The sequence below is a fragment of the Cryptomeria japonica genome, chromosome 11 (assembly GCF_030272615.1).
Source record: "Cryptomeria japonica chromosome 11, Sugi_1.0, whole genome shotgun sequence".
Taxonomy (NCBI): domain Eukaryota; kingdom Viridiplantae; phylum Streptophyta; class Pinopsida; order Cupressales; family Cupressaceae; genus Cryptomeria; species Cryptomeria japonica.
In genome coordinates this window covers 468,490,604-468,512,238 of record NC_081415.1, presented here as the reverse complement: position 1 = coordinate 468,512,238, position 21,635 = coordinate 468,490,604, and the positions used below count along the sequence as shown (strand labels likewise).

The 21,635-nt window shown below is 39.6% G+C and overlaps 1 protein-coding gene across 2 annotated transcripts in view; it reads left to right on the top strand.

Annotated features, from left to right (window-relative positions):
- Positions 1 to 435: 435 nt before the first annotated feature.
- Positions 436 to 21,635, top strand: part of LOC131068472 (uncharacterized) — a 42,071-nt gene continuing 20,871 nt past the window's right edge. Inside the window, exon 1 of one of the 2 annotated variants that reach the window (XM_058003662.2) lies at positions 436 to 983. In XM_058003662.2, the coding sequence (XP_057859645.1) occupies positions 855 to 983 (129 nt within the window). In that variant the 5' untranslated portion in view covers positions 436 to 854. The remainder of the gene's footprint in view (positions 984 to 21,635) is intronic. The other variant, XM_058003655.2, reaches the window with a different exon arrangement.

The following is a 21,635-nucleotide window of genomic DNA, read 5'->3' as shown; positions in this document are numbered from 1 at the left end:
CAAAATATTGCTTAGTATGAAGGGCCCAAATGTTTTGCCTTTGCTTTGACCATTCCCATTTTAGATGAGCACGTCCACGCCTTAAAATACCTCGAAATTGTTTAGCATTGACCCAAACCTATTTCCCTACCTTGACCGCAGAAGCAATTTTCACTTGACCTAAGAGGTTTGTTTCAATGCAGTTGGGGAGATTTTGTATGTTTTGTATGTTTAACATGTGTAAAGGTGATAGTGTTTTTAATGCCATGAGAAAAAAGTAGAAGAAACAAGATAAAGACCAAGGCAAAATACTTGTTTGTCTATTAGAGACAGCGAATAAAAAATAATATTTTGCCAAATCACCAATGAAGCGAAGCCCACTGCAATAACCAAGAAGTAAACCAATATGAAACCCCCTGCTTGCTTCAGCCGAACCCAACTGCTTGCTTAGAAAGAGCTCATCATAATTCTACTCTCTCCCTCCATAGACTAACTAACTAACTGATCCATAGACTCATTAAAAACTTTCATTCCATTTTCCCTCTTTGGTTTTTGCAAATTATGAATTGTACAATAAAAATAGCGATGGCCACGCAACGTAGGTACTTTAGACCACAATTCTTTATCTAACCTCAAGCGACTGCGTAATTCAAACATAAAGTAATGCTTTGCATCGACAAACTGACTGGGCGGGAACGATGCATAATCATTTTTTAACAGGCCAATAGAACTGATGGCTAAATACGAAGAAGAAGAAGAAGATTAATTTTAACGTCCACGAGACTAACAAAAGCCTATGTATATCAGTAATTTGTTGTGTATTTAAGGGACACGCATTCACTGCCAAGGCTGCCGAGAAGAGATATTGAAAAGAGATGGATACAGGGTCACCCACACAGAGTACAGATGGAGGAGGAGGAGAGGGACCAGAACTGGTGTGTCTGCTGGAGAGTGTTCAGGGGCTGGTGGATGCTCTCTCGTCTGTCAGATGGAAGAGGCAACAGGTTGGTTTCCTTACTTTAATTACTCCTCCTTTTTAAAATTAGTTAACAATGATTAGTAGCATACACCACCACGAGGATAAATTCAGCGCCGCTATTAAATTTAAAAATTGTTTCCTGTTACAATTGTTAAATACAATTTTGGATTACTTTCTAAAACCTATCAAAACAAGATCTTTTCCTGAGCAGTTGAAGGTTTTCATGATTTTAAGAGTGATTTTAGGGCACACTGCTACAGACATTAATCTTTTTTTCTGAGTCCAAGGGGTTCCGATGAAAGGGTGATTGGGGTTTCTCGTAACAGCTTGATCGAATTTTGTATGCTCTCATCCACTCAGCAGCAACATTCCATAAGATCCGTTAAGAATTACGGGGAACATATGTGCACGATCCATGTCGACATATTTTAAGAATAGGAGCCTATTAAGGTAAGGGTAGAGTTTGTTTTTAGGTCATACCCAATCCAGACTCCAATTTGGCTTACGAGGCTCTCCTTGTAGAAGCCAATAAGTGCGTTTCTTTCTATTTAGCGTGCATATTGTTAAAATTTTGTACTCTTAAGCCTCATGACTAAACTTGAGTGCAAACTGGACTGTACCAATCCACCTAGACTGAGGGTACACCCAAGATTTAACGAGCAATTTTCTTGTTCTAGTTTATTGCACTGTATTAAACTAGTGAAAGTTAACCCTTTCATGATCGAATAAAAATATTTTGTGCCCCACTTTAACATAATTTTGCTGGACTTCTCCATCAGATGAAGTTTTGTCACTTCGTTATCACATCCTGAACAGTCATGAAACTCAGTCCTACCTTGCAGCTGGATATGTTTTTTTATGATCTATGGTTAAAGTATGGTGCAGTTTCCTCCTGCTCTTGTTCATAACGTTTTAGCCTAATGGATACACAATTTGAACAATCTATAGGTTAAAGTAAGAAGTTTCCCTGTTCTCATAAGTGGAGTCTTGTGCACCCAGGAAGTGTGCTGGCGAGGTTGGGACTTAAAAAGTCAGCTTCACATTTCACCTTTTAGGCTAATTTCCTGTTTCTGTTCTCTTTCTAATTTTACCATTTAACGGAAAACATTCAAAAGAAAACAGAAATGGATTTTTTATTAGAATTGGGCTATGAATCTGTATATCAAACTTTTGTACTATTAAGGTAATGCCTTTGTTTATCAGTTAGGCTGATAAACTACAAAGTCTTAATTCTGATAAGCACAGAAGAGGGTGAACATGTGGAGGTTTTGTCAAAGCCAGACAGAACAAAAGCAAATGGCAGTTAGTGTGCCATCAGTCCAAATTGTTGATTTTTAGTAATCAGACTGAAAGTAAATAACTGAAACTGAAAATACAACACATAACAGCACAGAACAACACAAGAACAACACAGCTGTACCCTGGGACAACCTTCCTCTTGGAGGTGAAAAACCCAGATCAGATTAGAATAAACACAGAAGCACATTACAACTTAGCACATTACAACTTGGTCTTCTCAAGACATAGATCAATTAGGGCACAACTTATCTGAGACAATCTGATCAGCATATCCTTGAAGTGCAGTTCGCTGTCACTGAGTATCTATCCGGCACCTCTAGGATAATATGCCAACCCTTTGACAAGTTCTGCAACCTTGGAGAATGATTCGCTCAGCCTTGAACCAAGAAATCGCTGTTCTTGGATGATTCGCCCAAGTGATAGGTCGCTGATCTAACTGAAGTAATTCACTGCTGATACTTAGGAGAAATTCGCTGCCAATCAGAAGTAGATCGCTGAATGAATGAATGCTTGAGTTGTGTATCTGATTGCCCAGATTACATTGCTTATATAGGTGACCGTGTCCTTAATAACCCTTGATTGGCCTTGTATATTTAGGAGCCAAGTTACATTTCAAATATGGGTCAAGGCCCATTCACAAGTTACATCAATTGTTGCTTATTACAAGTTTCATTTGGGGTAGGACTCAATATGAGTCTCACTTAATTACACGTTACATATACCAGTCAGTTATACAAGTTGCACCCATTGCCCAAATAGGGCCGGACCCAAATAGGGTTTATACAATAAAGTGATATGTCAAAATGCTAAGGCCGACAGGCCACTCAGCATTTTATGTACTAGGTCGGCCCTAGAAGGGATCCGACCTAGCTACAAATCAACACAAATTGCTATCGTTACTACTTTATGGGCTTTTCTCTCGTTTCTTTCAAAGAATTCTGAAATTTGAATAACACAATAAGAGGAAACTTACATAAATTCATAATACACGTTGCTCCAAATATTTATCAATCTTTTAGTTGCAAATTGCAGTTTTCCAGCATTTAAATTTTATGCTTGGCATTATCTTTGTCATTCGTGCTTCTCTAAATTTAAGTTTGTGGTTTGACTCTGAACCTTGAATCCTCAATTTTCTTTCTTTTTCTAATTTCATTCAAAACTGTTTTTATTGTAATTTGAGTCTTTACCTGTGCAGCATTCACTATTTCTATCCCATTAAGAAAGGAAGGATGCCCAAACAGAAAATCATCTTCTACTCCCTAAGGCAAAGGCCTCTATGCTTCAATCCCTGTGCCCCTTATAGTTTAACTTTACATTATATGATAATATGTATGCAATCAATATTTATACCCTATAATCTGACCTTTAAAACATACATTTAATCTGATATGCTGCACACTATTCAATCATTGTTTAATTTATTAAAGTTGTTTCGTCTTTTATTAACATGCATAACAATGTTCAAGGACAGGTTAATAACTTCATAATGCATCTAAAATTGTAAGCATGGTTGAGACCTATGATGGAGTGCTTGCAAATTGTACTAGTCCATTGGAATATAATTCAAAAAGCATCTTTTGCATCTTGGATCTCGTTTCCTGACTATTTGACAAAAAATATTTGGATGTCTCTAAGTAGACAGTTTGGAATGTTAATGTAGATAAATTCATTATTGTGTTGTAGACTCTTAGTGGCGTATATATTTTACAGTTGCCGGGAGATAGGCTTAATTGAGGAAATATTTTTACAATAAATCCTGCTGTGAATTATACATTGATTATATATCAACAGACACATGCCTTGAATTAGTATGTTGAATGTTCGGTACCTTTTTCAGAAATAGATAAAAATTCTTTTAAACTGAAAAGGGAATATAAACGGACATGACCGGCATCCACAGTTTAAGTTAATAGATATTTAAGTCTTCCAATACCCAACCAAAATTACAGTTTTCAGAAGTTTTCAACCCATTTAGCCATTAAAGCTTGCATCCCATCCAAGGACACTGTGGAAATTAACCATCTCCATAATTGTGTGGATCCTCCTCTCCACAACCCCATTTTGCTGCAAGGTGTAAAGAGTTGAGATTTGCCTCTGTATCCTTTCCTTGCCACAGTATTCTTTGAAGTATTTGGAAGTAAACTCTTCCCTATTATCTGACTTGAGAGTTCTAACTTTTAACACGTCTACCCATTTGATTTTCTTTTGATGATTTGAACCTAATAAAGTTACGTAAACATTCAAGCTTAAAATTTAAGAAGTAAACCCATATTCTCTGAGAAGAATCATCAACCAAAAGAAGAAAATATCTTGTTCCCAAGGTTGCTGTTTTCCATAATGAGTGACTTAAATCAGCATGAATGAGATCAAGAACTTCTTTGATCTTCTATGCACTTTCAGTTGGAAATGGTTTTCTTTTGTTCTAAAGCCAAACACTTTGCACAGGTGTCCTGCCTTTCCAGAGTGGAAGGTAACCTGTGTAACTTGTTTGTGTGCCAACGATCCAGTTAATGGCATTATGCAAAGCAGATTTAATTTTTCTTTACATCACTGAGTACTCTTTGAAGGCTCCCAGTGGCAATGGTTTGGGCTGCTCCATAAACATCTGTCATAGATTTGAACATTGAAACATGGCATGCAGTATTTCCCAGGTCAACTGAGACAGATTAATCTATTCATTTTTCTCAATTTGTTCATCAATTCTTGGCCTTTTCTTCCATCTTTGCAAGATTGCATAAAGGATTGCCTCATTTCTGAAAAACCCTCCTCATGCTTGATTTTCTTTACTTCATTAGCTACTTGACATTACAACTACTTTCTAGTCTTGGCGGCTTATCATTCTCTCTTTCTTTCGTGTTGCTTGTCCATTTTAAAGGAATCTCTGCTTCAGGAGTCAGAGGAAAAATTTCTAAACCACAGTAAATGGAACTGGTGATGACTGGTCTTTGCAAAACAGAAAAAGAAAATTAAAATTGCTTTGGACATTCAGAGACTTGCCTTGCATGCATTATCTTAGTCATTGCATGACAGCACAAGAGCATACAATGAGTAAATGGGTATGCAGAATGTTCTTGAGACCAAATAACAACACTGTTTGAAGATCAGGTGAAGTGATTTTGACAGGCTTTACAAACATCACTTGAAGTACCTCCAAATTTTCATAGCCAAGTGGTATCATGGTCTCTGAATAGCATTAAAAGAGTTTTTGAACATATGTGGTCTATGTCTGGCTTTAACCAAACTATTCAGACTTCAGAGGGGCTGTACTGTTCTGATTTTTTTGTAATTAATTTAATGTGAAAATAATTAAAAAGAAAAGCAATAAACTGTTTGATAGGCCAATCAAAAAATAAAACAAAATATACAACTAAAAGTACTAAATATTAACTAAGTGCTTATCTCAGATCAGGTTTTGATGATGCAAATGTTTAAAACTTATAAGTTCCATTTTAATACTGAGCTGACGGTCTAGATTATGGATATCTTTGAATTTTCATCTTTTAATATTACTGAATTTGTAATTGAAACTTGTGGCTCTTATGCATTTTTCATTTTTGCTTAGCAAATGACTTGGAGGTGTATTGCATATTTTTATGTTCTTTATGAGTTCAAATATATTTTGTTTTTTCCTAATCAAACCAGTTGTTTTTGGTAGTTCTTTACTTTGGAACATTTTCTCTGTTGTTTACAACCAGTTTTACGTACATTGTAACTATGGTTTTGAATTTGAAACCATTTAGATGATCTAAGGGAACAGATCGAAGGTCCATGGCACCAAATTTGGGCCATGGAGATTATGGGTACTAGTATGAGGAGGGAATCAGTTGCTTCCACCTTGTTACCATCTCATTATTTATTTAGGTAGCAAGTTAGGGTTGTTTGATCTTGACCGTGGGTGGTGGGTTGTTCTCCATGTCATTTTTCACATGGACAAGTTTTTCGTCAAGGATGAGATATAGTACTCAAAATATTAGCTAGGGCTATGATGTGAGAGTAAAATCTTTTTCCTTTGACACTAGCTTTGAGAGGCATGTGCATGCTATTTCATATACTTTTCTCTTTGGTGGTTAAAAAGTCCACTATTTTAGTATAATACATGAATAAATTTTGTAGATTATAGGATAGTTTTGTAGTAATGGGATTAATGTGCACATGGGGATAGTTAAGCTAATTTATTAATTGTGAACCATATATTGAAAAGGCAGTTGTGGGAAAGGAGAGACTGTAATGTCCCTTCTCAAATGATGAGTCTTTGAGATGCATTTACTAGCCTTCCTCAATCCCGGGGCTAGGAAAAATTAAAGAAACAAAAGGGAATAAGTGAATAATTAAATTGGAGCCCAAAAAGCTAAAGTCTTGTGCAAAATATTTTAATCATTTGTTATGACTAAAGATGGGGCCATTTTTAAGTTATAACATTATTTCTACTAGGCGATGATACTTGGGGGTCATTAAATAATTAATAAACTTGTATTAAATGCCTAAGTCGGCTATAGAAGAGTCTCTAGAGGCATCGATAGCTTTTTAGATTGGCTGGAGTTATCTTATAAAGGGGTTGATGCAGCAATTGAAGGATTCGTTCTGTCAAAAGTCATTATTATTGTTATTCTCTGCAGTTGGTGTGCAACCTATAGGACGAAACCCCTGTGTTCCATGCTGGACATATCCCCAGGCCTGTGTATGGCGATTTTCACAATATTTTCCCACAGTTTGGAGCAGCGATTCAAAGCACTTATCACCATTGCTGTGTTTGAAATAGATATTTCCAGCAATCGGAGGTAATTGAACATACTCCTTGGCTGTCTGCAATTCACAGCTTGATCACCATTTCTAGTCGCTGCCTGTATGCACAGTATCGCAGTTGTGGATACTTATTTATTGTGGCATTCTAGCAACATACATATTGCAGCCTGTTGAGTTTCATCATTCAGTGCCATATCCATTGTGACCTGTTCAAGGGTTTGAGGATTGTTGCCCAATGAATCTCTATTAGCTGTCAATCACACTGATCTTCAGTTGTGATAACCACTATCAGCGATCAGTGTTCCATGGAGACGCGTATCCCCCCCTTTTGGGCTAGTCTCGGAGACGGGGACGTTTTTGGGATGGGGGGACAGGGATGTGACGTCTCCCGCCGCCCCGCCACTGCCACCGAAGCTTCGCCGGAGACGGGGAAACGTCGTCTTGGCGTCTCCAAGTCTCCTTGGGAGACTCCCAAGCGCCTCCAAGTCTCCTTGGGAGATTCCTAGGTGTCTCTTGAGGGGCGAGGAGACTTGCAGGAATCTCCCATCCGATGTCTCCAAGACTCCTTGGGAGACTCCTAGACGTCTCTTGAGGGGCAAGGAGACTTGTAGGAGTCTCCCGTTCGAACACGTCAGACTCAAAAAGCAATTGAAATCCTTATTTTTTTAAATTTTTAGTGATTTGAGCATTTTGCCATTTGTCTTTTGTAATGCTATTGCTATTTTCTACTCATTGTAATGATGTATCATGTAATCATCATTATAGACTTTGTGATATCAGATATTAATATGATATTTTAATAATAGAAATCTCCAATTTGACTATTTCATTTGTCAAATTTTATTTAGCAATTAGCATTCAAGAAATCTTTGTATTTAGATTTAATATTTCAAATTTTGCTATTTTGTAATTTTACCAATTTCCTACAGTTCATTTGAAATGTAATTCTTATACTGTTATACTTCTTTTCACAACTAGTTTTTCAAGTACTATAAGTATATGTATAATTATATCAGCACCACCACCCTGCCAACCCCCCCGCCGCCGTCCCCTCGCCGTCCCCAAACTTAGGCCCTTTGTCCCCCCGTCCTCGAAACACGTCCCCAACGGCCGTGGAACATTGTCAGCGATTTGACAAGGGTTTGCTAGATTGGTATGATCTTTTTACAAATCTTAATTTGGGATGTTTAGAAGACTATATTGAAATTGGGTGATTGTTTTGAATGAAACTTTGTATTGAAAATAACAAATATTGTATGTCTGCAAACAAAAATTACAATTTCCTGTAGTTAATGATATGAATCAATAAATAATCATATTGGGTTAGCCTCTATTTCATGTGTGTGTTTGTTATCAAAACCATGCAAGAATATTTCAGTGGTATTAGAGCACATTGACCCTGCCAGCCTGTGAGGGTTTTCTTGTCCATGTCAGTTTGAAGGTGATTTAATTAGTTGCATGTCAACCTGAACTGGCTCTATGCACTCTAGAGAGCCAGGATCACATAGATACTTCACCAGGAGTAGGGTTGGACAACAGTTGGAAGAAGAAGAAAACCCCTTGTTTGATTCTGGCAACATGGCTGAACAAAGAAATGATGGTGGAAATGGTCAACCGAGCCTTCAGGATATTATGGCACAGATCGCACAGCAGCAACAACAAATGATGCAAACGTTTATGTGGTCTCAGCAGCAGCTTCTAGCTGCAATCGGAAATTTAAGGATCCAACAACCGTAGGCACAAGGTCAAGATGGTGCTAGAAGTGATGCCGAGAATTATCAACAAGAAAGGACAGCTTCTAACGTTGTTAGGACAACAAACACCAGATCCGATTGGCCTCTAAGACCTGTGTTTGTGCCAAGGCCAGTTGAAGAGGAAACGGGTCCAGAGGTAGAGGAAGAGGAGACTCAAATCACGGATGATGTCATGGTAGCATATAACGAGTATAGAATGCTTCTTGATGATGTAAGGCAGTTAATGAACCTAAATCAATCCATGAACCAGCGAAGGGATAAAGCCAGATTCCGCATGGAGATATAGGAAAGGAGACCTAGAGGTTCAACCAGGCAGGGCACACAGCCTCAGGAATTCAAGGATGCTTTAAATAAAGTCTCTTTGCCCACATTTGATGGAAGCGAAAAGGTTAGTGCCAGGTCTTGGCTTCACAAACTTGACACATTCTTGTCACTAAAGCCTATGGAGGAGGACAAGGCCATACAATTCGCTATGATGCATTTGGAGGGTGTGGCATACGATTGGTGGCACCACGGGCTTGTATCACAAGATCATGGTTTGATTCATTAATATGAGGAGTTTGTTGATAAGCTGATTACACAGTTTGACAGGAAGGATGTTGAGGTTTATTACAGGGAGTTGGCTCAGCTGAAGTAGGTTGGTCATGTTGAGACTTACATCAATGAGTTTCAGAAAATTTCAGTCATGGTTCTTGACATGTCTGAAAGGAGAATTACTATGCTGTTTGTTGAAGGTTTGAGTGATAGATTGAGGGGATTGGTGAAGGCTCATAAGCCTAGTACACTTCATGACGCCATAGGACTAGCTCTGGACTTGGAAACTACACCTTCTTATCAGCCTCAAAAGAAAAGTTTTAGCCCATGGAATTCTGATAAAAAGGGTTTTAATCAGCAGAAAAATATTCCATCAAAGGCTGATCAAGAGTCCAGGAATGAACTTAGAAGGAAAAAATTATGTTTCAACTATAAGGAACCATGGGAACCTGGACACCGCTGCCTTGGGAAAAGCAAGGTACACTTGATTGAAGTCATGTATGATGACGAAGAACAAGAGGCTTGTGTGGGAGGTGATAGTGAACGAGAGGATCAACAACCACAAATAGAGTTGGAAGACACTTCAACCAAAAGAACTCTGCGCATTGCCGCTCTATCTGAAGTTCCTTGCTGCCGACCTTTTCAGCTGAAGGGCATTCTTAAGGGACAACGAATGGTGTGTTTGGTGGATAGTGGAGCCACACACAACTTTATAGATGAGGGACTAGTAATGAAGTGTGGACTTCAGGTTGAGGAGTTTCTAGGATTTAGTGTCATAGTTGCAGATGATTTTTCGTTGAATTGCACCAAAGTAGTCCTCAGTTGAGTATATAGATTGGAGATTATACATTGATAGGTGATTTTTATGTGCCGGGGCTCAGTAATATAGATGTTGTCTTGGGACTGGAGTGGCTAGAGTCACTTGAATGTTATGTTTAGGACTTTAAGCAGATGCAACTTGGAATTTATGGTTGATGGGTAAAAAATGGTGCTTAAGGCAATGTTTGATGGTGGTCCACGAGTTGTATAAGCAAGAAGGATGGAGGCCCTCTTTAGGCACGAAAATGTCGATTGGGCAACATAGAGCTTCGTCTCCACCAAGCCAACTTCCAACAGCAAGCCAGATTGCCATGTAGACATCTAGATAGTACTGGATAAACACAACATAGTGTTTGATGACATTCCTCTTGTTCGTCCACCTGATCGTGGGTTCGATGATGTGATTGAGTTGGAGGAAGGCGCAAAGCTAGTAAGTACCACGCCCTATCGTCACTCGAGACACTTTAAGGAAGAGATTGAGAAGATGATCAAAGAACTTCTCAGCATGGGACATATACGGCCTATCGAGCCCATTTGCCTCAGTGGTTTTGGTGAAGAAGGATGGGACTATGCACATGTGCATAGACTACAAAACGCTAAATAAGAAGACTTTAAAAACATATATCCTATACCCAGAATCGATGAGCTACATGGAGCCCTGTACTTTTCACAGATAGATCTCCGCTCTGGATATCATTAGATACGGATCCGAGAGGAGGACATTCATAAGATTGCCTTCGGTTGCTACTATGGACACTTTGAACTCTTGGTCATGCCATTCGGGCTCACGAATGTGCCAACAACATTTCAATCCTGCATGAATCACGCGTTTCATGAACAATTGAGGAAATTTATTTTGGTTTTCTTCGATGATATCTTGATCTACAACAGGACTTGGAGTGATCATCTACATCATCTGGATGTGGTATTGAGTATCATGGAGGCTCAATCACTCTATGTGAAAACTTCCAAGTGTGAGTTTGGGATGACAGAGTTACCATATTTCGAACATATCATTGGTGCAAATGGAGTGAAAGTGCATCAGGAGAAGATATAGGCAATCTTAGATTGGCTGCCACCTAAGCACATATCTGAGTTGAGAGGCTTCTTGGGGTTGTCCTCTTACTACAAGAGGTTTGTGAGAGGTTTTTCACAGTTGGCGTCCCCATTGATGGACTTGACTAAGAAGGGTGCATTTCTATTGTCCGAGGAGGCGTAGATGACTTTTGATATGCTCAAGGAAGCCATGAGCTCGTGTCTAGCATTTGTCCTGGAATGTGATGCGTCGGGTTAGGGGATAGGTGTGGTGTTCATGTAGAATCGGTGCCCGATTGCATATGAGAGTAGAAAATTGAGAGACTTTGAGAGACTGTATTCTACATATGATAAGGAGATGCTAGTGAATATGCACGCACTAGCTAAGTTCAGGCAGTACCTAGTGGGAATCAAATTTGTGGTCAAGACAAATCACAATAGTGTCAAGTACTTTTTGGAACAAAAGGACTTGAATGAGCGTCAACAAAATTGGGTAAGCAAGATTCAAGCTTATGACTTCGATGTAGAGTATGTGAAGGGCAAGAAAAACGTTGTTGCTGATGCCTTATCCAAAAGACTTGCACTTTGCTCTCTCATGGAGATTTCAGCTGACTGGAAATCTCAACCGTTGTCAAAATATGTGAAAAATTCATTTGCTTTTGATTTGATTGATGGCAAGGTGCAAGATGTAGGTATTTTGTGATTGATGATATTATATATTACAAGGACATGATTTATCTTGTACCAGGTTCCAGGTTGAAGGCCAAGGTTTTGAGGGCGTTGCATGATGCACCTCTAGCAGGACACCCAATTTTCTTCAAAACCTATCGCCAGATTCGTGAGAGGTTTTCTTGGAAGGGTCTTAAGGATGATGTATTGCAGCATGTCAGAGGGTGCGTGACTTGCTAGCAGAACAAGGCATAGCACACATTCCCTGCAGGCCTTCTACAGCCTCTTCTGATACCTGAACAGAAGTGGGAAGGGATATCAATGGATTTTATCACAGGACTTCCTAGTGTTCAAGGGAAAGATTGCATATTTGTAGTTGTTGATAGACTTACAAAATATGAACACTTCTTTGTTGTACCTATAGACTCCTCAACACCACAGATTGCAGAGTTCTTCTTCAGAGAGGTCTCCAGATTTCACGGGCTACCCAAAACAATTGTGAGTGATAGAGATAGCCGATTTTTGAGCATGTTTTGGCAAGAGTTGTTCAGATTGGTGGGGACAAAATTGACACCCAACACGAGTTACATCCCCAAACGGACGGGTAGACAAAAATAGTGAATAAATGGATCAAAGGCTACTTGCGAAAATATGTTTTAGGGCTGCAGTGTGCTTGGGTGAGATGGCTTTATCTAGGTGAGTATCGCTACAATATTGCCTACCACATGTCCATTGGCATGTCTCCTTTCAGAGCACTCTATGTATATGATGCCTTGTCATTCATGGACTTAGCGTTTGATGATAGCAAAGTTCCTTGGGCTAAGGAGACAGTGTAGAGCTCCTAGGATATTCTTAGGGCAATGAAAGACAATCTTCAACACGCACAGAACCAGCAAAAGACGTATGTAGACAAACATCGTGTTGAGAGGACTTTTGAAGTTGGAGACCTAGTTTTCTTGCATTTACAACCATATAGGCAATTCGCATTGAAGAAAAAAAACGCAAAAAAATTAAAACCACGTTTCTATGGGCCTTACAAAGTACTGAGGAGAGTTGGAGAGGTTGCATATGAGCTGGAATTGCCAGAAGGCAGCAAAATACATAATGTGTTTCATGTTTCGTGCCTCAAGAAAGCATTGGGCTAGCGCACAGTTGCATCTCCTGAGTTGCCTCCATTAGATGAGGAAGGGAAGTTGATATTAGTTCCCGAAGGCATTACTAATTGGAGAGAAAGGAAGCTGAGAAACAAAATGGTCCAGGAATATTTGATAAAATAGAGGGATTTACCAATTGAGGATGCCACTTGGGAAGGAGAGGAAATCCTACAGCATCCCAATTTGCAATTGTTGGAGGACCAACAATTCTGGGAAGGAAAGACTGTAATGTCCCTTCTCCAATGATGAGTCTCTGAGATGCATTTACTAGCCTTCCTCATTCCTGAGGCTAGGAAAAATTAAAGAAATAAAAGGGAATAAGTGAATAATTAAATTGAAGCCCAAAAAGCTAAAGTCTTGTGCAAAATATTTTAATCATTCGTTATGACTAAAGATGGGTCATTTTTAAGTTATAACATTATTTCTACTAGGCGATGATACTTGGGGGTCATTAAATAATTAATAAACTTGTATTAAATGCCTAAGTCGGCTATAGAAGAGTCTCTAGAGGGATCAATAGCTTTTTAGATTGGTTGGAGTTATCTTATAAAGGGGTCGATGCAGCAATTGAAGGATTTGTTCTGTCAAAACTCAAAAGTCATTATTATTGTTATTCTTTGCAGTTCGTCTGCAACCTATAGGACAAAACCCCTGTGTTCCATGCTGGACATAGCCCCATGCCTGTGTTTGGTGATTTTCACAATATTTTCCTACAGTTTGGAGCAGTGATGCAAAGCACTCATCACTATCGCTGTGTTTCAAAGAGATATTTCCAGCAATCGGAGGTAATTGAACATAGTCCTTGGCTGTCTGCAATTCATAGCTTGATCACCATTTCCAATCGCTGCCTGTATGCACAGTATTGCAGTTGGATACTTATTTATTGTGGCATTCTAGCAACATACATATCACACCCTGTTGAGTTTCATCATTCAGTGCCATAGTGTTGTGACCATTTCACACATCGCCCCATCAGAATGGGGACCCCCTCTTTTTCTTGGGGTTTTGCTTTCCCTTAGTTTTTCTCTCTCCTTGCTTGGGTTCGGAGTGAGTGAGTGGTTGCCTGGGCTGGCTAGTTTAGGGTTAATCTCTGAGGGCTCGTTTTAGGGTTTCTTTCAAGCTGAGTCTAGCCTAGTTTTGGGAGGTTGTTAGTCGTCTGCCTGGAACCTTAAATGAAGTATTCCTTTCAAGAGAATCAGGATGGTGAGATTGAAGAGCAGGGTGGATAGGTCTAAGGTCAGGGTAGGTCCAGTTTGATGGTTTTCTTGTTAGAGTCCTGTTTGCTTCCAGGTCTGAGTCGATTGAGCAAAGTTAGTGATTAGAGGGAGATCGGAGTGGTTATTTCAGAAACTGATGAGCGAATGCACCTGATGATGATTGAAAGAGTTTTGCAGGAAGGAAATGAAATGAACCAAGTTGAGGAACTAGTTAAGAGGATGAATTTCGCTCCTGACCCTTCCAAAGGGTCTAGAGTGAAATTTTTGAAAGCTCTCATTTTTACCTGGCTAAAGACAGGATCTTGATGGGGATGCGTGAAGAAAGGTTTGTGTTCGCCTATCAAGAAGGATTTGAGTTCAAAAGGTCAAGAATCAAGCTAAAATCTTGATTTTCGCTCTTGACCCTTCCAAAGGGTCCAGAGCGAAAATCCTTCTAGACCACCTTTTCTTCTCAGTTTTGGCTAAGTGTTGCTTTCTAGAGCATGTTTGAGGGTGAATTGATTTGATCTTGCCTTGAGATGGAGTTGGTGGATTTTTGAAGGACAAGATTTCGACCTAAAGGAGAATTTCGCTCCTGACCCTTCCAAAGGGTCCAGAGCAAAATTCATCATAAACCTTGTTTCTTGCCTTGAATGGGTTACAAATCTTGTTCCTAATGTGGAGAATGATCTAATTTTGCCTTGTGAAGTGGTTTGAAGCTTGAAAAATGAGCAATTTAGCCAGGAATGAGATTTTCGCTCCTGACCCTTCCAAAGGGTCCAGAGCGAAAATCTTCCTAAAGCTCATTTCATCTTAAGTTTGGCTAATTTTTGATTTGCAGGGTATCTTGGAAGGAAGCTTGGACATTCTTATTGCCTTTGAAAGGTTTGAAAGTGTTGAAAATGAAGGATTTTGGACCAAAAAGGGAAATTTCGTTCCTGACCCTTTCAAAGGGTCCAGAGTGAAATTCCTAAAAGCTCTTACTTTGCAATAAAGGAAGTCAAGTTTTTGATTTGTAATGGCATGAATGGAAGAAGAATAACTGGCTTTTGCCTCTTGAGGTCGTTTTGAAAGGGAGAAATGAAGGATTTAGCCCAAGAAGGGATTTTCGCTCTTGACCCTTCCAAAGGGTCCAAAGCGAAAATCTCTCTAAGAGACATTTCTTGCCTTATTTGGCCAAAACTTGATGTCCAAGGCATGATGAGATGAAGTATGAACATGATCTAGCCTTTGGGGATGTTTAGAAGTTGTGAAAATGAAGGATTCTAGCCAGGAAAGGAAATTTCGCTCCTGACCCTTCCAAAGGGTCCAGGGCGAAATTCCTTATAAACCTACCTTTTGACCTTTCTTGGACATGAAACCTTATTCCTAGGGTAATGAAGGACGAAATCCTACCTTGCAAAGAAGTTTCCAGTTTAGAAAATGATGATTTTGGGTCAAAAATGAAAATTTCGCTCCTGACCCTTCCAAAGGGTCCAGAGCGAATTTTCTCAAAACTTCTTTTTGCTATCAAGTTTTTGCTAGGTCAAGTGTGGGATAAGGCAAAATCAAGAGGAAGTTGCCCTTAAGAGTGACTTTAAGTTGTTAAAGACCATGAATGATGAAGGAATTGAGCCTAGAGGTGATTTTCGCTCCTGACCCTTCCAAAGGGTCCAGAGCGAAAATCCTTGAAAACATCTTTTTTCCAAGTTTTGAGCAAGGCCAAGCTTGGACAAGGGTGTGAGAAGGCATTTGGATTGCCTTAGAGTAGATTTTGGTTGCCAAGAATGCAAATTTGAAAGCCTAATGAAAATTTCGCTCCTGACCCTTCCAAAGGGTCCAGAGCGAAATTTCTAAAATTCCCCCTTTTCCTTGCAATTCAAGACAAGATTTTGGTTTTTATACCCTGGAAAGGAGAAAGACAAGATGTTCTATGCCTTGGAGGTAATTTGAAGTTGAAAGGATGGCAAAATAGGCCTAAAACAAGATTTTCGCTCCTGACCCTTGCAAAGGGTTCAGGGCGAAAATCCTAAAATCTCCTATTTTGCCTTGCAAAACCAAATCAAACTTGGATTGGGTGAAATAAGAAAACTATTTCCTAGCCTTGTGAGGTAGATTGAAGTTGGAATGATGAAAAATGAGCTACAAGCAAAGAAAATCGCTCCTGACCCTTCCGAAGGGTCCAAAGCGAAAAACACTAAAGTCACCTTTTCCTTCAAGGTTTGAGTAAAACTAGGCCTGGATTGCAGTGAAAGAAGCCATTTGGAATGCCTTGTAAAGATTTGGATCTTCAAAAAATGTGAATTTTGAGCTCAAGAGAGAATTTCGCTCCTGACCCTTCCAAAGGGTCCAAAGCGAAATTCTGGATAGGTCCTATCCCTGGCTAGGTTACTGAGCAAAATTGACCTTTTTTCACCCTGTGAAGATCAAACCAATGCTAGTAAGTTGAGAAGTGGGTTCAAATTGAGCGAATTTTGATGAATTGAAGTGAAGGAAATTGGAAAATTGGCCTGAGAGATGAATTTCGCTCTGACCCTTCCAAAGGGTCCAGAGTGAAATTCCTAAAAAGCAGTGTTTCCTTCAAAATCCTGTTGAGCCAACTCAGTGGTTGGGATGAATAGACCCTGGAGATTGCCTTGGAGGAAGTTAATGATCAAGCAAAGATGAATTTTGACCTAAAAAGAGAAAATCGCTCCCGACCCTTCCAAAGCGTCTAGGGCGAATTTTCTCAAAACCTATCTTTTCCCTCAAATTTATGCCAAGTCTAGTGTGGGTCAAGATTAGAGGTGTCTCTAGGCACGTCCTTGAAAGGTCAACAATTATCAAGTTTGAAGGAATTGAGCCAAATGATAAAAATTGCTCCTGACCCTTCCAAAGGGTCCAGAGCGAAATACCTATTTTCACCCAATTTACTCATGTGAAGAGCTAACAAAATTGAAATCCAAGACTTTGTTAGCCCAAAACAAGCGTAAGCTCGCCTTCCGGAGGATTTAGAAGTGAAGAAAATATGGTATTCATGGCCTAGTCAGGGAAATCGCTCCTGACCCTTCCAAAGGGTCCAGGGCGAAATCCTCAAAAACACCTATTTTTTTATCCTTGTTAGATTGAGTCAAGGGCAAGTGGCAAAATTGTGAAGACAAGGACATGGGAGATTGCAAATCTAGGTTGAAAAGATTTTGATTCATGAAGTGAACAAGCCTAGAAAAGGGGTTCAAATAAGCCTTGAAAGGATTTAGACCTACATCACTTTGGATATTTTTAATGCCTAAGGGGAACAAAAAATTCATCAAGCCTTAATCAAGCTTTGACATTTCTAAGCTAGCCCATAATTGTTCGCTAAAATTAGCCTATTACAAGACATTTGGGAGGCTGAAACAAGTTCACATGAATCAAGGCATTTATAATTTAATTAATTAATTTCTAAGCCTTGAAATAAATGAAAAATCCACCCTTGAAGCTTTGGAATTAATTTTAAAAATAAAAAATTATGATTGAGTGCTCAACACTCATTATTTTGCCTTTATTTGCCAAGTCGGCCATCCTTCAAAAGGGGTTTTATTTCATTTTTGTCAAGTCGGCCTCAAGGAGAATCAAGTTGAGCGCCCTATATAAGGGAGGTGGATTATGACAAATTCAAATCATTCACTCATTGTTCTCATGCGAACTTGAAGAGCAGATCTAGAGGAGCGAATTCTAGCTAAGTTGGAGGCGAATTTCTTGCTAGATTGGAGGATAATTTCCAGAATTTGCCAAGTATTTGAAGGCTAGTAGAAGGCGAAATTCTTTTGAAGGCTGATTGGAGCATAATTCATCCAAAGGAAGACCAGAAATTCAGATCTAACATTCTTGCCCAGCAAAGTCATCATCTTCCTTCTTTCATTTTTTCAAGGTTGATAGCTAAAATCCAAGGAAGAGGTATGAAGAATCAGATTTTTGAAGTTTTTTATTCAAGATTTAGTTTGATTTTCCATAGTAATCATTTTGAAAATCTAAGTCTTGTACAATCTGATTTTAATTTAATTTGAAAATCCATAATTCTTAGATTTATCATTATTTTCAAATTAATAGTTAGTTATTTCCTTGAAAGGTCTCAAATCTCCAGTAATGAAGACATTATGCTCAAACCCTAATTTTAAGCTTTTGTGTAGGTATCAAATGACGACCCCAAAGTCAGAGGATCCACTACTCGACAGGCTCTCATCAAGGAAGATCAGAGGAATAACGAATTGGAGACCAGGATCGTGTCCAAGTGGAGTAATATCGGAGACACCAACCTAGGAAACTTCAATGTGAAGAAGTTTTGGTAAGCACCCTACATCGGCAAGCCGTCACCTATTGCAAAGAAAATAATTGAGAGTGGCATCATCAAAGCTGCAGGTTTCCCTCTCGCAGTCAAGTGTCATGAGTTGATGATTGAGTGTGCCCGACACTATGATTTACACTCAAGGACGATCGTGACCGAGGATGGAACTATCTTAGCCTATCTTTCGGAGGAAGCTATAAGTGAAATTTTTCATCTCCCGGAACATAGAGACATGGTCTACAAAAGTCTAGAAGGAGCTAGGTCGATCTATGAGGATGATCCTAATTCCTGCCTGAACTTCATCAACAAGAATTGGCTACTCAAGAGCAGACCTCGCCTGAACAAGATTCCCAATACACCGCACAGAATCGACTTCCAAGAAGAGTTCAAGGATTTGATAACCTTGCTCAATCGGGTCACGGGTGCTTTTCAAGCTTTCTTCTTTGATAAATGGATGTTCTTCTTCATACAACTGATTGTCCAAGGAAAGGGAATGCTCAATTGGGCTAGAATCATTAGCAACAGCCTGGATGTGCAGTTGAGAAGACTAAGGCCTACCAAGTCATTCCACATGAGTTCATATGTTGTATATGCCTTGATCAGAGGTTTTGAGTATGCAGGACTACCTCATAGAAGAGTTGTTGGAAGAGGACCCGGAGAAGTAAGAGTTTGTGATTCTTATGTTGAACTATATCATCCGCCCAGAAGTGACTACAAGCTAGTCAATGACACCTTCATGATGAATATTACCAGGATATTGCAAGGTGGGATTCACAATCGGCTGTCTCTAGATGCACAAGAGCTCGTGAAGAAGCATGGTGCATGGTTCATTCAGTTTCCAAAATTCACATACATCAGAGTTCATGGGTGTCCTTCACCTCCCTACATGTTGCCAAGATATCCTACTGACAGGATAGTACTACTTGAGGTGACTAGACAGTTGGCAGCTTATGCGAAGGCATCCAGACACAAGCATGGAAATGGAATTCCTGTGCCCATCATACTAGGGAACTCAGTTGAAGTTTGTCCTAATACTCAAGTTGCGGAAGATGCAGAGAAGGAATTATCTCTATACTCATTCACATCTTTTGCCTCGAGAGAATTTTGATCCTCATGGTCATATAGAAGAAACAGTTGGGAAGAAGTACAGGCATGAGTTTCAGGTGGAGGACTTTTGGGTGAATGTCCAAGATGATGTCGAGGTCAAAAGAAAGATGATTTCCAGGTTACCCTTGGATCTCATCAGGAAATGCAAAATTTATAGAGTAGCCGATCAAGCCCAGGATAATGGTAGATACCTCCAGTCATCCTATGAGAAGGAAGACAAAGAAGTGAAGATAGATTGGAATGAGCTCGAGGTTTTAGACCTGAGAGCTTTGATGGCCCCCGTTTTATCTTGCACTCGCAGATGGGTGGATGTACAACATCAAAAGTTGAAGGAGCAGAATGTATCTATGACATTCACCTTGGAAGCAAGACCAGAAGAAGGAGAGGCAAGTGTGAGTGAGAATACTTCTCATTCCGAAGGCTCAAAGAGGAAAGAAGGACCTGAGAAGAGAGAACCTTCCAAGAAGAAGCAGAAAATAAATCTTGATCGCCCACCAAGCACATCTTTTAGGCATGAAAAGGAAGCAAGTCAAGGAGAGGATCAGAGGCAGATAGTATATGAAATTGATGAGTCTATGGAATCCATGGTACAGAATGATAAACAAGGCAAAGGACAGACACCTCAGCATTCATCAAGTCAATCTCCCCAAGTTGGTGCTAATGAGCAACATGAAGAAAAGAATGATGATGAAGCAACATCTCCTTTTCGGGAAGATAGACCTCTACCTAAAGAAATACAAGTGAGGGAAACAAGATCTGCCATTCCGGATTGGCTGAAAGAGAGGCTGACAAGGGTAGTTGTGGTTGAAGAGGAAGAAGATGTATTTGACTTGGAAAGCCTTATAGGAAATTCTCATGAAGTAATAGAGAAGAAGAAGGCCACAAAGATGTCAAAGGTAATAAGAGATGAGACAGGATCCAGAAAAGTGCAGATAGCTACACCAATGGTGGACAAATATGAGGATGAGATTCTAGCAGAAGAATATGATCTAGAAACATTTGATCTTGGTCCACTTACCACCGAGCAGCCTATGGAAGAAGCAACTGATTCACTGAAAACACTCAAAGACAAACTCAAAGAGGAAGTGGAAAAGAATAAGAAGTTGAAAAGGAGGTCAGTGCTTGGAGGAATTATTTTAGCCATCTTAACCAGCCTTTGAGACGACAGGATCCAGCAATATCTCCTTTACATGCACTTCCTCTTGAATCAATAAGTGAGGCAGAAAGGGCGAAGAACCTAGTTCAACTCATGAGTTCTTGGATTGATGAATCTCACAAGGTCGCCGTTGAATTTGCAACAAGAATGATGAAGACAGTTCATCGAGCTATCCAGGTCCTTGAGATTATCCATAATCTAATGATAACTGTGGCTGCATTCACTCACACTAGAAATGTTATCATCCCAGTCTTACAAGTGATAAGAGAAACACCAAGACGGATTCTGACGCAAGAAAAGATAATGGATGGAGGAACCCATAGCCTCCTGCAGTGGTCAGCTCTGCTCCAGATAAAGGAAGTCCTTTTTGAAGACGTCAACACCAGATGCAGCCGAGTTGAAGGCATCATCCATCCAATTCAAGACAAGGTGTTTGAGGTGTTGTGTACCATCCTTGACAGGCGGATCGAGATCGAGACAGATGTGGACATCCAAGAGTTGGAGGACAGAATCAAGGTCATCTTTTGCAAGGAAGAGAACATCATCATCGAAAAGCAACGAGATCAAATGTATACTACCATGTTCCTGATTGAGAAGACCAAAGAACTTGAGCCTGGATGGGAGACGACTCTTCTCACTGCTTTTGATCATGTCCTTCACTTGGAAGAACAAATGAAGAATCTTCCTGAGATTCTCATTGCTGAGATTGAGGGAATTGTGTCCAGATTCATTGAATATGCTAGAAAAGAGCATAGGAAAGGGAACAAAGTTCTAGATGAAAAGTTGTTATAAGATGATGTGGCAGCTTAATTCCTATTGGTCTATGTCTCCTCGTTATTTGTGCCAATATTTTATTGGCTATGGATTAATAATGTCTATCTAAATGGAGACTTTTTTGTAACAAACCCTAATTAGGGTTTAGGTGTCAA